The following is a 14972-nucleotide window of genomic DNA, read 5'->3' on the forward strand; positions in this document are numbered from 1 at the left end:
GTACCGGTGCAGGCCTCCATTCCCATTATAGGCCCCAAACACCAACACGAGGCCCCAGTACCAGCCCTAAATCATGATGCAGACCCCAGACACTGACACAAGGCTCTGGAACCGCCCTAAACCACAGCATAGACCCCAAATATCAAAACAAGTCCCCGGTATAGGCCCAAAACCCCAACATGAGGCCCCGTTAGCGGCCCTAAACCACGGTGCAGACCCCAAAACACCGACACGAGGCCCCTGCCCCGTCCCTAAACCCTGCCCCGGTCCCGTCCCCGTCCCCAGAGACACAGAGGCGAGGCGCGGGCTGAAGTCAAGCGAACGGTTTCTTTATTCTAAAAACGGCCGCAGCCGCCTACACTGCCGGGAGCTGGGGGGGAAGACGCGGCGGCGGCGCCACCCGTACAGCCCGAGCGGCCCCGCGCCCCCCGCCCGGACAGACACGGGACACCAAACGGGGCCACAACAGGCAGCACGCCTGGGGGGCCGGGGGGGGGGGGGTTCTTTTTTTTTTTTTTTTAAAGTTTTCTGTGTTTTTAACAAAAAAATGTGAGGGGGGGGGAATCAAGACGCCTACGGGGGTCGCTACGGGCTGACAGACACCGCGGTGGCAGTTCTAGTTTATCCCCAGAAAAAAAACAGGATGGATTATTTTTTTTTATTATTATTATTAGTTTTTTTTTCTTTTTATTATTTAAAAAGGACTCCAGAGCTCCAAAATGGCTTCTCGCTGCGCCAGCCCCCGGCCCGTGAGGGGGAGAAGGGGAAAAAAAAAACACCAAAAAAATTAAAAACGGAAAGGAAACGGCCGATTCGGAAGGAAAATTAAAAAAGAAACACACAACACAGAGTGTTTGAATTTCAAACAGTGAAAGGGCTGAGGGGCTGAGGGGGGGCTGAGGGAGGGGGGAATAAAATCAAAAGGGAAAAAAGCCTAAAAATGGCCCAAAACGCGCAGCCCCCCCCGCGCCCCGACCCCTGCCTGCTGTTGGGGGACGGGGACGTCCCCGAGCGCCGCCTCCGGGCCTGGGGGGGAGGAAGGAGAAGGGGGGGCCCCAAGGCCGTGCCCCCTCCCCAGTCGCCGCGCCTCATTCTGCCGAGAAAAATACAAAAAACAGGAAAAATAAAACCAAAAAAAAAACCCAGACAACCGAGGAAAAGAAACGGTCCCAATTCCACTGAGGAGATTTTCAGGGCAATTTAATAGCGAGGGCGGGGGGGGAAGCACGCTGCTGGGGGGGGGGGAAACGACCCCAAATCCCCAACCCCAAAGGGAGCAGAAACCTCCCCAAAACCCCCTGCCCCCCCCCCCCCCCCCCCCCAACCCGAGAACAACCGAGCTGCAAGGAAAAAAACGAAGACGCTGCAAAAGGGAAGGAATTAGAGCCAACAGCGAATTTCTGCCCCAAAAAATCCGCCCCCGGCCCCCCCCCCGGCCCCGCGCAGGGGGGTGGCGAGGGAGGGGGGGAGGGGGGGGCTGCACGCCGTCCCGATTACAAATACCTAACCAGCTTTGAAATGTTTTATAGAATAAGACAATATTCTTTTTCAACAAACTTTAAAAAAAATTTACATTGTTTTTTTTTTTTTGTCCTTTTTCTCTCTTTTTTTTTTTCTCCTTTTTTCTTTTTTTTTTTCTTCCCCCCTCCCCGGCACCTCCCCCCCCACCCAAAAAAAAACCTCTCTGCCCCCCCCCACAGCCCTGTTTTTTTTTTTTTTTTCGTTTTTTTGTGTTTTTTTTTTTTCTTTTTCCCGTCGGTTGTGTTTGGGGGAGCGGCGGACGCCTCCGCGGGGCGACTGCGGCCGGGCCTTCACCGGTAGCCCTGGTAGCCGTAGTAGTTCCTGTAGTATCGGTCTCTGTCCTGGTAGTAGTTCTGCCACTGCGGAGAAAAGGGGGGGGAAATTGGTTATGGGGGGGGTAAAAAATGAAAAAAACGGGGGGAAAACGGTTATAGGGGGTAAAAAACTGAAAAAAATGGGGGGAAAACGGTTACGGAGGGGCTAAAAAATGGAAAACGAGAGGGGATAAAAGGTTCTGCAGGGGATAAAAAGGAAAAAAGGGGGGGAGAAATAATTATGGGGGGGGCTAAAAAGTGAACAACGGGGAAAAAAGGGTTATAGGGAGTAAAAAAAATGAAAAAAATGGGGGGAAAATGGTTACGGAGGGGCTAAAAATGAAAGAGGGAGAAAAAATGGTTATGGAGGGGCTAAAAATGAAAAAAGGGGAGGGGGAAATGAAAAAAGGGGGCAAAAATGGTTATGGAAGGGCTAAAAGATGGAAAATAAGGGAAAAAAGGTTCTGTGGGGGCTAGGAATGAAAAAGGCAGGGGAATGGTTATGGGGGTAAAAAACTGAAAAAATGGGGGAAATATGGTTATGGGGGGCTAAAAAATGAAAAAAATGAAAGAATTGGTTCTGTGGAAGCTAAAAATGAGAAAAGCAGAGGAAACGGTTACAGGTGTAAAAAAAATTAAAAATAGGGGAAGAAATGGTTATGGAAGGGCAAAAAAAATGAAAAAAAGGGGAAAAAGGGTTCTGTGGGGGCTAAATGGAAACGTGGGGGAAATGGTTATGGAGGGGCTAAAAACGAAAAAAACTTGGGGGAAAGAAGGTTCTGTGGGGGCTAAAAATGAAAAAAAGGGGAAGAAATGGTTGTGGGGAGGCTAATAAATGAAACTAAGGTGAGAAAATGGTTATGGGGGGCTAAGAAAGTGAAAAAAGGGAGAAAATGGTTATGGAGGAGCCTAAAAACTGAAAAAAAGGACAGAAACTGGTTGGGAAGAGAAAAAAGGGGAAAAAGGGTTATGTGAAAAATAAAAAACAAAAAAAGGGGGGAAAATGGTTACGTGGGGAGCTAACAAATGAGAAAAGGGGGGGAGAAAAGAATTATGGAGGGCTAAAAATGAAAAAGGGGGGGGAAATGGTTACGGGGGGGTTAAAAAATGAAAAAAGGAAAATGGTTATAGTGGAGGCTAAAAAAAATGAAAAAATGGGGGAAAATGGTTACAGGGAGACAAAAAATGGCACAAAGAGGGCTAAAAAGTGAAAGAAGGGGGAAAAATGGTTACGGGGGGCTAAAAAATGAATACAAGGGGAAAGGGTTTGGGGGGCTAAAAAATGAAAAGAGGAAGAGAGAAATGGTTATAGCGGGGGCTAAAAAATGTAAAAAAGGGGGGAAAAATGTCTATTTGGGGGGTTAAAAATTGAGAAAACGGGGAAAAATGGTTATGAGGGGGTGAAGAGCGGAAAAAAAAGAGGGGAAAATGGTTACGGGGGGGCTAAAAATGGCACAGGAGGGGGGAAATGGTTTGGGGGGGGCTAAAAAAAGAAGGAAAAGGGGGCAGCGGGCGCCGCTCACCTCCCGGTTGTACTGCCGGTAGTAGTCCCGGTATCTGTTGTACTCGTAGTCGCGGCCGTAGAACCTGTCGTAGTCCCCTCGGTAGCGGTCGTAGAAGTTGCGGTAACCCTGGAAGATTAAAAAAGAAGCCCCAAAAAGCGGCCGATTGGCCTCAAAATGGGGTTTGGGGCGGGGAAGGAGGCCGCGGAGGACTCGACGCGGGCTCTCACCCCTCGGTTTCCAGGCTGCCCCCAGTACTGCTGCTGCCCGTAGACGCGATTGTCGTAGCCCCGGCGCTGGCCACCCACTGCGGGGGGGGGGAAAAAAAAGGGGTTGGGGTCACGGGGAGGCCCCGAAGGAGGCCCCGGAGGAGGCCGGGGGGGTCGGGGGAGGCCCCACCGTAGCCCTGGCCGCGGTTGCGGTTCTGGCGGTTGCGCTTGTTGCGGTTGTTGCGGCGGTTGGCGCGCTTCTCGGAGGGGGGCAGCAGCTTCCTGGCCTCCTCCTTGTACTTGGTGACCAGGGGCTGGGCCTCCTCCTTGGGCAGCTCGCCGTACAGCACCTCGTCCAGGTAGTCGTTCTTCTCCGGCAGCGAGTAGTTGGCTGCGGGGGGAGGGAGAAAAAGGAGGATACGAGGTAAAAAAGGCGGTCGGGGAACGTGGGGGGGGGGCGGCGGGGTTTGGGGGAGGCCGCACCTTTCATCTCCAGCATGACGGAGTCGGGGACGTCCTCGCCCTCGGCCTCCTTGCGCAGCTCCAGCCTCTTCTTCCAGTCGTCCTCGGTGGGCACGACGACCACCACCTTGCGGCAGAAGCCCTTGAAGGCCAGCAGCTTCCGCCGCTGCCCCGAGTTGTAGACGTTGCACTGCAGGGGGGGAGGAGGAGGAGGTGAGCCTTCGTCCCCACGTCCCCTCGGCCTCCCCCCCGCGCCCCCGCGGCCTCCACCTGGTCGAGGATGAAGTTCCTCTTGGCCCTGGGAGCGATCTGAACCAGCTTGCTAAGGCACTGAGCAGCTTGCTGGATTAACAGGTCCCTGCTCTTGGCGTCCAGCTCCTCCTCCTCGGGGCCCTTCGTCTGCCGGAGGGAGGAAATCATTAACAATAATTAACAATAATCGAGAAAGGAGGACGTGAGGGGCCGGGGGAGGCGTTTCGGGGCGCCCACCCGCAGCTGGTGCAGGACCAGCTCGGTCCCCAGGATGTTGTAGCGCTTGTCCCGGTTCTCCTCGCTGTGCTTCTGCGCCCACTGGGTCTTCCCCGAGCCCGGCAGCCCCACCATCAGCAGCACCTGGGGGGGGAAAAGGGGAAAAAATGAGGGGGGGGCAAAAAGGGGGCAAAAAAATCTAGGAAATGAGGATGGGGAACCCAAAAGGGGATAAAAAGATGGAGGAAGTGAGGATGGGGGGGTTGGGGGTAAAAAAAAAGGGGGGGGGGGGGAAGTTGGGGAAATGAGGATGGGGGGAAAAAGGGGAAAAATAATCAAGGAAATGAGGAAGGGGAACAGAAAAGGGAAAAAAAAGAATCGAGGAAATGAGGACGGAGAAGAAAAAAGGGGAAAAAAATCAAGGAAATGAAGGTGGTGGGGAAAAAAAGAGGAAAAAATGAGGAAATAGGGGGGGGCAAAAGGGGAAAAAAATTAAATGAAACGGGGGTGGGGGGCCCAAAAAGGGGGAAAAAAAGAAAAAAAAACGGTAAAACAAGGATGGGGGGGGGAGAAAGGGGAAAGAAAAGTTGAGGAAATGAGCACGGGGAAAAAAGGGAGAAAAAAAAATCAATGAAATGAGAATGGGGAACCCAAAAGGGGAAAAAAAAAGTTGAGAAAATGAGAACGGGGGCGGAAAAAATGAGGAATTGAAAATGGGAAGCCCAAAAGGGGAGAAAAAAGTTGAGGAAATGAGGGTGGGGGGCCCAAAAGGGGGAAAAAAATGAGAAAATGACAAGGGGGGACACGAAAGGGGAGAAAAATTGAAAAAAATAAGGAGGGGACAGGAAAAAAGGGGGAAAATTTGAGGAAATGAGGATGGGGGGTCCAAAAGGGGAGAAAAAAAATGAGGAAACGAGAATGGGGGACACGAAAGGGGAGAAAAATTGAAAAAATAAGGATTGGGGGAGGGGAAAAAGGGGGAAAAAAATTAAGGAAATGAGCATGGGGAGGGGAAAAAGGGGGGAAAAAATAAGGAAATGAGCATGGGGAGGGGAAAAAGGGGGGAAAAAAATAAGGAAATGAGCATGGGGAGGGAAAAAAATGAGGAATTTAGGATGGGGAGCCCAAAAGAGGAACAAAAAAGTTGATGAAATGAGGGTGGGGGGCCCAAAAGGGAAGAAAAGTTGAGGAAATGAGGGGGGGGGGGGGGGGGGGGGCAAAAGGAAAGAAAAAAGTTGAGGAAATGAGGGTGGGGGGCCCAAAAGGAGATAAAAAAGTCAATGACATGAGGGTAGGGAGACCAAAAGGGGATAGAAAAAGTTGAGGAAATAAGGATGGGACCCGAAAGGGAAAGAAAATGGAGAAAATGAAGGGAAAAGATCGGCTAAACGAGGCGGGGGAGCCCCAAACGCCCCCCCCCAGCCCCGCGAAGGCGGCGCCCCCCGCCCGACCTCGCACTCCTCCGTGGTTTTGGGGGGCAGCGGGGTGCGGACGCGCTCCTCGGGGGGCAGGGCGTGGATGAAGACGAAGCCGTCGGGGCCGGGGCAGAGGGGCTCGGCCTTCTGCCCGAAGTTGAGCTCGACGGCGCAGCCCTTGCACAGCACGTGGGGCAGCAGCGCCCGGCCCCCCAGCGCCGCCTTGGGCACCCCGAAAGCCGGCCCCAGCGCCTCGCCGTTCTTGGCGAAGGACAGCTCCACCACCTCGGCGCCCTCGAAGTCCTGCGGAGAGACGCAAAACGGGGAAAAAAAAGGGTCGGTCGGGGTCCGTTTGGGGGTTTTCGGCCCCGAATCGCGGCCCGCCGCGCGCACCGCGTAGCAGCCGATGACGTCGCTCTCGCCGAAGGGCTGCCCGAAGGCCTCGAAGCGCCCGCTCGCCACCTTCAGCCCCCGGCTGTCGTAGCCGTAGGAGAACTCGTCCTCCCCTGCAAACGGGACGGAAAGCACAAAAATGGGGCAGAAGTCCCCCAAACGGGACAAACGGTCCCCCAAACGGGACAAACGGTCCCCCAAACGGGACAAAAATCACCCCAAACGGAGCAAAAATCCACCCCAAACGGAGCAAAAATCCACCCCAAACGGAGCAAAAATCCACCCCAAACGGAGCAAAAATCCACCCCAAAACGGAGCAAAAATCACCCCAAAACGGAGCAAAAATCCACCCCAAAACGGAGCAAAAATCCACCCCAAAACGGAGCAAAAATCACCCCAAAACGGAGCAAAAATCCACCCCAAAACGGAGCAAAAATCCACCCCAAACGGAGCGAACGCCCGCCAGAGAGGGCAAAAGTCTCCGAAAAATAGAACCAAATGCCCTCAAAACCAGACAACTCCCACAAAACCTCCCCCAAACCCTGACAAAACCCCCCAAGCCCCACACAAAGCCCCCTCAAAATCCCCCGAAGCCCGCACCACCCCCCAAAACCACACCACCCCCCGAAAGCCCACACCAATCCCCCCCAAACCCACTCCAAACACCCCAAAATCCCCCAAATTCACACCAACCCCCCCAAATCCCCCAAAACCCAAACCAAAGCCCCCCAAAACCACACAACCCCCCCAAATCTCCCAAATTCACACCAACCCCCCCACAAACCCACATCAAACCCCCCAAATCCCCACCAAACACCCCCAAAACCCACAGCAACCCCTCCAAAACCCATACCAAACCCCCCAAAATCCCCCAAATTCACACCAACCCCCCAAAATCCCCCCCAAAATGAAGGGGGGGGGGGCTCGGGGGCTCACCCAGCTGCGAGTGGGAGAAGTCGACGGACCAGCCGACGCGGAAGAGCGGCACCTCGGAGCTGCCCTCCTTCACCGGGAGGTGCTGCGTCACCTGCGGGGAAACGGGGCAAAACTGAGCCTTTTTGGGCAAAAAGCAGGGTTTCTGGGCAAAAAGCAAGGTTTCTGTGATGTATAAGATATTTTTCTGCATGTGGAAAGGGGCAGGAGCTGAGAAAAAGTGGCCAAAGGGTGAGGAAAGGAGCCAAAAGCAGAGGCTGCAGGGGTCCAAAGCAGTGACAGGAGAACAAACCCCCAAAAGTATCCCATATTTGGGATAAAATGGGGCAAAACAGAGGCTTTTTGGGCAAAAAGCGGAGTTTTCTAAATGTGGAAAGGGGCCAAAGTGGAGGGAAAGTGGCCAAAGGGGAAGGAAAGGAGCCAAAAGAGGAGGCTGTGGGGGTCCAAAGCAGTGGAGACGGGACCAAGCCACAGAATTGTCCCATATTTGGGATAAAATGGGGCAAAACTGAGGCTTTTGGGGCAAAAATTGGGGTTTTCAGCATGTGGAAAGGGGACGGAGCTGAGGGAAAGCGGCCAAAGGGTGAGGAAAGGAGCCAAAAGCGGAGGCTGCGGGGGTCCAAACCGGTGACAGGAGAACAAACCCCCAAAATATCCCATATTTGGGACAAAATGGGGCAAAACAGAGGCTTTTGGAGCAAAAAGCGGAGTTTTCTAAATATGGAAAGGGGCCAAACTGGAGGGAAAGTGGCCAAAGGGGAAGGAAAGGAGCCAAAAGCGGAGGCTGCACGGCTTCAAAATGGTGACAGAATGACAAACCTCACAAGCGTCCCATATTTGGGATAAAATGGGGTAAAATGGAGGCTTTTGGGGCAAAAATTGGGGTCTTCAGCACATGAAAAGGGATGGAGCTGAGGGAAAGTGGCCAAAGGGGATGGAAAGGAGCCAAAAGCGGAGGCTGCGGGGGTCCAAAGCGGTGACAGGAGGACAAACCCCAAAAGCATCCCATATTTGCGACAAAATGGGGCAAAACGGAGGGTTTTTGGGCAAAAAGTGGAGTTTTCTAAATGTGGAAAGGGGCCAAAGTGGAGGGAAAGTGGCCAAAGGGGAAGGAAAGGAGCCAAAAGAGGAGGCTGTGGGGGTCCAAAGCAGTGGAGACGGGACCAAGCCACAGAATTGTCCCATATTTGGGATAAAATGGGGCAAAACTGAGGCTTTTGGGGCAAAAATTGGGGTTTTCAGCATGTGGAAAGGGGACGGAGCTGAGGGAAAGCGGCCAAAGGGTGAGGAAAGGAGCCAAAAGCGGAGGCTGCGGGGGTCCAAAGCCATGAACAGAGGGGACCAAGCCCCCAAAGTGCCCCAAATGTGGACAAAAGCAGCCCCAAAATGCCTGGAAATCCCCCCAAAAGGCCGCACCTTGGCCTCGAAGCAGACCCTGCCCTTGGTGACGCCGTGCGTGCTCCGCGCTCCGGCCCAGAGGGCCGGGAACTTCTCGAAGAAGAGCGGCTGCCCCCCGTAGCGGTCCTTCGTGGCGCGGAAGTGCAGGTCCGAGGTGTCTGCGGGGCGAGAAACGGGGCGAAAAATCAGCAAAAAGGGCAAAATTGTCAACAGCGGGGAGGCTGCAGCGCTCCCCAGCCGCGTTTTCAAGGGTTTTTCCCCCCCCAAAATCGTCCCGCTGTTCTTTAAAATGTCAGATTCGAGAAATTCTGGGGGGATTTCGGAGTTTTCCTTGAGCAATAGCGGTGCAGTGACAAATTTGGTTGTTTCATAACCTTTTTCACAACCTTTCTTTTAATAAATAAAAGGTTTACGACCTCTCATTTAATAAGTGAAAGGTTGGTAAAGGATTATAGATTCTTTACAGCGTGTTAGCGGGACAAGCACTACGGATTTGGAGCTTTTATTAACTAAAAAAACCCAAAAAGATCAAAAAGAAGCAAAAATGAGCTGTGTGCCCACATCCAGGCACCGCCTTCCTCCAGCTTCCTGCTCAATTAGTGCCGCTGCTCGTTAATTAGGCTGGCCATAATGACAAAAAGATATTTTTGCCCCCCAAACGGTGCCTTTTTTACCATGTTTTGAGTTGACCCCCCCGCTACGTACACGTGTCCAGGATGACGGCGCTCTCATCGTCCTCCCCTTCTCTCGGCTCCTCCTCCGGCGGCGGCGGCGACTTGGAGCTGAGCGAAAAAGGCCGGTTTTCAGCCCAAAAAAGGGGCCGGGGATGGGGAGGAAGGGGAGGAAGGGGCGGCACGCACCGGCTGTTGTAGGCCTCCTCGCGGAACTCGTAGTAGGCGCGCCCGTGCTCGTCCTTCTCGTCCCGCTGCCGCTTGACGCCGCGCCGCTCCCCGTCCGAGCCCGCCGGCTTCGCCTTGTCCTCCTCGTCCGCTGCCGGCACAAAAAAACGCCGTTACGGCCCCAAAATCTGGCCCAATTTGGTAAAGCCCTACCCTTGCAGGTGCTAAGCCTCACGGTTTCGCTCTCCCGGCCGCGTTAACGAAGGTAAGAATTAATTAAGCAACGCCGTGAGGTTTTGTAGTTCAGCTCCCTTCATTTTCGCGGCCAAATCCCAACATAAAATAGCAATAAGGCAGCAAAAACCCTTAAAAAAGGCTAAAACAAACCTTAAAGCCCCTTAAAAACGGAAAATTAACAAAATTCCATCTCCAGTTCCATCAAAAAAAAAAATCTCAGGTCTGGGACCTGCTCGTTAATTAATAACGAGGAAAGCAAAAGCCTAACGAACCCGCCGGGCTCCTGCACAAAAAAACCCAAAACCATCAATAAACGCAATTCTCCCTGGTTTTAACCACATTCCCCCCAAAAAAATGCTTTTTCTCTTGAGGTCAAAACCCAGAAAAAGGCAACTTTGGGCCCGGAGCCCGCTGGCAACATAAATCGAGCCGGTTTGGGGTTTTTTTTTGGTCCTAAAACGTCATAAAAAGGAGCCGGAACGGCGCGGCGCCCTCCTTCCTCCTGGGGGCCGCGGGGCTGGTTAATTAACGCTTCGTTAAGCGCTAATTGCCCGCTCCTTGGGGCACCTTTGGGTTTTTTTTTTTTAGGGTCCGATGGTCAAATAGAGCCCCAGGGGGCTTCAGAAAGATGTTTTTGCCCCAAAAGCGGGGTTTTGGGGGGAGTTTTGAGGGGGTTTAAGTGGTTTTGGTGGTTTAAGGAGGGGTTGCGGGACCCCAAAGCACGGAGAGCCCCAAATCTGGGGGACACGGGGACCCCCCAAGTGAGGGGGCACAGAGGGAACCCCCAAAGCACCCCCAGAAAACACGTAGGGACCCCCGTTGTGCCCCGAAAACATGCACGGGGACCCCAAAAATGCCCCAGGAACCCCCAAAACCTTGGGAGGAAACAGCTGGGGACCCCCAAAATGCCCCAAAACCTCCCGAGGGAACAGGTTGGCACCCCAAAGCCTTACGGGGAAAGAGTTGGGGGCCCCCAACGCACCCTAAGGACCCCCCAAAATACCTGGGGGAGCAGTCGGGGACCCCCAAAATCTTATGAGAAAACTGTTGGGGACCCCAAACTTCCCACAGAAACGCCCAAAACCATGCACGGCAACACCTGAGGACCCCCAAAACTCCACCGAGACCCCCAAAACTTCGCGAGGCAGCAGGTTGGGACCCCCAAAACCTTCTGGGGCAACAGGTGGGGACCCCCAAAACACCACCAAATCCCCTAAAACTTTGGGGAGCAGCAGATTGGGACCCCCCAAAACATGCTATGGACCCCCAAAGCACCCTGTGGACCCCCCGAACTTCGGGGGAAACAGATCAGGACCCCCAAAAACACCCCGAGGAACCCCAAACTTCACAGGGCAACAGATTAAGACCCCAAAAAACACTTTGGAGACCCCCCCAAAGCGCCATTGGGACATCCCGAACTTCAGGGTGAAGCAGGTTGGGACCCCCAAAACCACCCTGGGGACCCCAAAAGTGCCCCCGGGAACCCCCAAACTTTGTGGGCAAGCAGACCGGGAGCGCCAAAACCACCCTGGGGGACCCCCAAAGCACCCCTGCGACCTCCTGAACTTTACGGAGCTGCAGACTGGGACCCCCCAACACGCTCCGGGGACCCCCAAAGCACCCTGTAGACCCCCCCCAAACTTTGGGAGGAAGCAGATTGGGATCCCCCTAAAGCACCCTGGGGACCCCCAAACTTGACGACAAACAGATTCGGGCCCCCAAAACACGCTGGGGACCCCCAACACTTTGCGGGACAGCACCTAGGGACCCCCCAAGCTTTGGGGAGAAGCACATCGGGACCCCCCAAAACACCCCGAGGGCCCCCAAAACACCCCGGGGACCCCCAAATTTTTGGGGGCAGCAGCTCGGGGACCCCCCAAATCCCTCCATGGGGGCTCCGCGGCGGCGCTCACCGGCCTGGGCGGCCTCCTCCTCCTTGGCCTCGGCGGCGGCGGCCTCGTCCCCGCTGGGGGCTTCCTCGGGCGGCCGCTCGGCGCCGTTCACGCCGCTGCCCTCGGGGCCTTCGGGCTGCGGCTCCTCGGCCGCCGCCGGCTCCTGGGGCTGCTGCTGCTGGGGCTGCTGCTGGGGCTCCTCCGGGGGGGCCGCGGCCTCCTCCGCCTCCTCCTCCTCCTCCTCCTCCACCTCCGGGGGGCCGGCCGGGGCCGCCTCCGCCTCACCGGGAGCCTCGGCGGCTTCCTCGTCGGCCAGCAGCGCTTCCTCGTCCTCCTCCTCCTCCTCGTCCTCCTCTTCCTCGTCTTCCTCTTCCTCCTCCTCCTCCTCCTCCTCGGGGCCTCCGGGCCGGTGCGAGGCCGGCCCCGCCGGCGGCGGCCCCGCTTCCCCTCCGCAGGCCGCCGCCGCAGCCCCGCCGCCGCCGCCGCCTCCGCTCTCCTCGGGCCCCGCCGCCAACATCTCGGCGTCCAGGGCCTCCTGCAGCCGCTGCGCCAGCTCCACCTTCAGGCCGCGCGAGTCCAGGCCGCGGCGGCCCAGCTCGGCCCGCAGCTCGGTCACCTTCAGCCGCTTCACGTCCATGGCGGCGGCGGCGACAACGGGGGAAAAACGGGGAGGAGGGGGGGGGGGAAGGGGGAAGGGACCGGGGGGGGAGGGGGGGGCGGAAGCTGTGAGGGAGCCGCCGAAAGGGTGGGGGGGGGAAGAGGCCTGAGGCGGCGGAGGCCGAGCCCCGGAGGGCGGCGGGAGGAAGAGGAGGAGGAAGGCGGGGGGGGGCCGCGAGGGGCGGGGGGGGGGAGCCGAGGAAGGGGAGGGGGGGGCGGCGCCTCCACGCGAAGGCCGGAGCCCGCCGGGGGGGGGGGAGCGGAGCGGAGCGGAGCGGCCCCGGGCCCTGCCCTCCCCGCCGCCGCCGCCGCCTCCTCGCCGCCGCCTCCCGCGCGCGCACCGCGCATGCGCCGCGCGCCCCCCCGCGCCTGCGCGCGGCGCCCTCCGCGCCCCCTCGCGGCGCACCGCGCCTGCGCGCCCCGCGCTCCGGGCCCCCTCGCCGCGCACCGCGCCTGCGCGCCGCGCCCGCTCTCCCCCGCAACGCTCCGCACCCCCCGGCCTATTTTTCCATTGGGTGAGCGGCGCCCTATGGGCGACCGTGGCACCCTCTGTTCTGCCTAGCGACGCGGAAAGGCGCTTTTCTATTGGCCCCCCGCCGCCGCGCTCGCTCCTCGTTTTATTTTCCCATTGGGCGCGCCGCGCCCTATGGAAAAACGGAGGAGCGTCCGTTCTGCCTAGCGACGCGGAAAGGCGCTTTCCTATTGGGCGGCGGCTCCTCGCTCGCTTCCCGCCGTCGCGCACCCGCCGCCATTTTGTGACGGGGCCTGAGGCGGCCGCGGCGGCGTTCGAGGGCGGCGGGACCGCGGCCGGGGCAGGGCCCGGGCACGAATCGGGGCTCCCGAGGCCGGGCCCGTCCCGGCGGTGCCGGGGGAGCAGCGAGTTGGCCCGGTAGAGGGCGCAGCGGGGGCCCCGGGGACCGGCACGCAGGCGGCCGCCGTGCTGCGCAGCAGCGCCTCACGAAAATGGTGGCGGCCCTGACGGGGAGCTCCGCCGAGCACCGCCGGGCGTTAGGGGGACAAAAAGGGGAATGTGGCTCAAGGCAAACACTCGGCGAGGCGGTAGCAAGCAGGTAGGGCACTTTACAGTATAAACTATTTCATACAACCATAAAAGCTCAAAAATTTATTAAATATTTATTATTTACGCAGGTTCGCATCTGTTTTTGTTAGCAGCAGCTCCTCGGCAGGCCCGGGGCTCACCAGGGAGACGCGACAAAAGTTCTCCAATACCAAAACGTCACAGATTTAAGCCGCAGGTGGGCAAATGGAAGTAAAACGTCTTCCACAGGACAGCCAAGCTTGTATAAGCTTATACCACGATGATGGTGTTAAGGTTTATTTTCTATAAACGAGAATCAAACTGCGGCAGAGCACACGTGGGTGAGGAAAGGTGGTCTTGGCCAGAGGCAGCTCTGCTTTATTCCCACTTGACACCACACAGCTTTTAGGCTGCATTTTTTTCAGATGTTTTAAGTCCCAAGAGGAATAAATGCTTTTGGTTTCTTTTTTTTTAACTATTTCAAGTCCCAAGAGAAACAAACACTTTTAGGTTAATTAAGTGTTTTGAGTCCCGAAAGGAACAAACGAGCCCCGGCAGCACTTCAGGGCCGTTCATCCAGCTGCTATCCTCCTGCCTTGGGGTAGAAATTCATTTTTTTCCTATTTTTGTCACTCCTGTGGCTCCTCTGACAGCGCCTACGTGCGTGGCACAGGCACAGCGGTGGCTTTTAGTGTCTTTTTCCTACGCTTTCACGACAAATTAGGGGAATTCGGCTAAAACAAGAACACAATATTCCCCTTTTTCATGTATTAGTTGAAAAAATAAAGGAATTTAATTCCCTGACCCCATACGAGGACACAATGAGGGGTTCCCTCGGCCCCCCCCCCCCGGCTCCGCGGCTGCTTCACGAAATGGCCGCTTTGAACGGGTCACGTGGTGCCGCGCGGCCTCCCGATTGGCCGCGAGCAGGCGGCGGCGCCGCCCGATTGGTTGCGGGGTGGGGCAGGTCCCGCCCCGCTGCCTGCACTCCATCGGCGTAGCCCCGCCCCTCGGCCTCGTTCCCGTGACGGAACCTCAATTTGCATGCCCCGCCCACATTCAGAGGGGGCCACGCCCCCTTCGTGTAGAGATACGCGGGTAATTTGCATACCACGCCCACCGTCGCGGTGACCACGCCCATTCAACGTGGGTCACGTCGATTGTGTCCGTGAAAGGGGCGGGGCCACATCTGGGAGGGGGCGGGGCCATTGGGAGGGGGCGGGGCCACTGGGAGGGGGCGGGGCCTGCGCGTGGAGCCCAGGAGCAGCGCTGTAAAAAGGGCAAAAAAAGAGGAAAAAAGGCAAAAAATGAGGGAAAAATGCAACAAGATGAGGGGAAAAGGAAATGAGAAGAGAGGCAACAAGAGAGGAAAAAAACACAAAAAAAATGAGGAGAAAAATTTAAAAAGCGAGGGAAAAAGGAAAAGAAGCAGGGAAAAAAGCAAAAAATGAGAGAAAATGAAAATATGGAGGGAAAGGGGCAAAAAAGAGGGAACAAAAGGCAAAAAAAGAGGGAAAAAGGCAAAAAAGAGGGAAAGAGTGATAAAAAGGGCAAAAAAATAAGGAAAAAGCAACAAAAGTGAGGCAGAAAAAATGAGAGCAAAAGATGAAGGAAAAAAGCAAAAACATAAGGAAAAAGTCGAAAATGAGGAAAAAGGCAAAGTAAGAAAAAAAAGCAAATTAAGAGGGAAAAA

The 14972-nt window shown here is 56.0% G+C and overlaps 1 protein-coding gene and 1 long non-coding RNA gene across 2 annotated transcripts; one reads left to right on the top strand and one right to left on the bottom strand.

Moving 5' to 3' along the window:
* Positions 1–1574: 1574 nt before the first annotated feature.
* Positions 1575–12257, bottom strand: LOC136789254 (heterogeneous nuclear ribonucleoprotein U-like protein 2). Its single transcript, XM_066989286.1, has 14 exons — positions 11605–12257; positions 9476–9605; positions 9321–9397; positions 8634–8773; positions 7221–7311; positions 6285–6397; positions 5928–6194; positions 4498–4620; positions 4279–4407; positions 4030–4198; positions 3737–3937; positions 3568–3644; positions 3359–3466; positions 1575–1880 (listed from the first exon to the last, which is right to left on the bottom strand). Exons 1-14 carry the CDS (start codon positions 12218–12220, stop codon positions 1812–1814), a joined length of 2310 nt encoding a protein of 769 aa, XP_066845387.1. The 5' UTR covers positions 12221–12257; the 3' UTR covers positions 1575–1811.
* A 437-nt stretch (positions 12258–12694) lies between these two features.
* On the top strand, positions 12695–14083 carry LOC136789293 (uncharacterized). The gene is made up of 2 exons (XR_010828136.1): positions 12695–13310; positions 13390–14083. It is a non-coding gene; the product is annotated as an uncharacterized lncRNA (long non-coding RNA).
* Positions 14084–14972: the final 889 nt, after the last annotated feature.

Source organism: Anser cygnoides, unplaced genomic scaffold (genome assembly GCF_040182565.1).
Source record: "Anser cygnoides isolate HZ-2024a breed goose unplaced genomic scaffold, Taihu_goose_T2T_genome scaffold_43_1, whole genome shotgun sequence".
NCBI classification, from domain to species: Eukaryota; Metazoa; Chordata; class Aves; order Anseriformes; family Anatidae; genus Anser; species Anser cygnoides.

What these genes read in the sequence shown, in the direction of transcription:
- LOC136789254 (XM_066989286.1), bottom strand. Translation starts at nt 12,220, where the DNA reads ATGGACGTGAAGCGGCTGAAGGTGACCGAGCTGCGGGCCGAGCTGGGC. An exon ending in GGAGGAGGCCGCCCAGGCCG is followed by an intron (nt 9,606 to 11,604) that starts GTGAGCGCCGCC and finishes TTGTGCCGGCAG; the next exon opens with CGGACGAGGAGGACAAGGCG. An exon ending in ACGTCATCGGCTGCTACGCG is followed by an intron (nt 6,195 to 6,284) that starts GTGCGCGCGGCG and finishes GTCTCTCCGCAG; the next exon opens with GACTTCGAGGGCGCCGAGGT.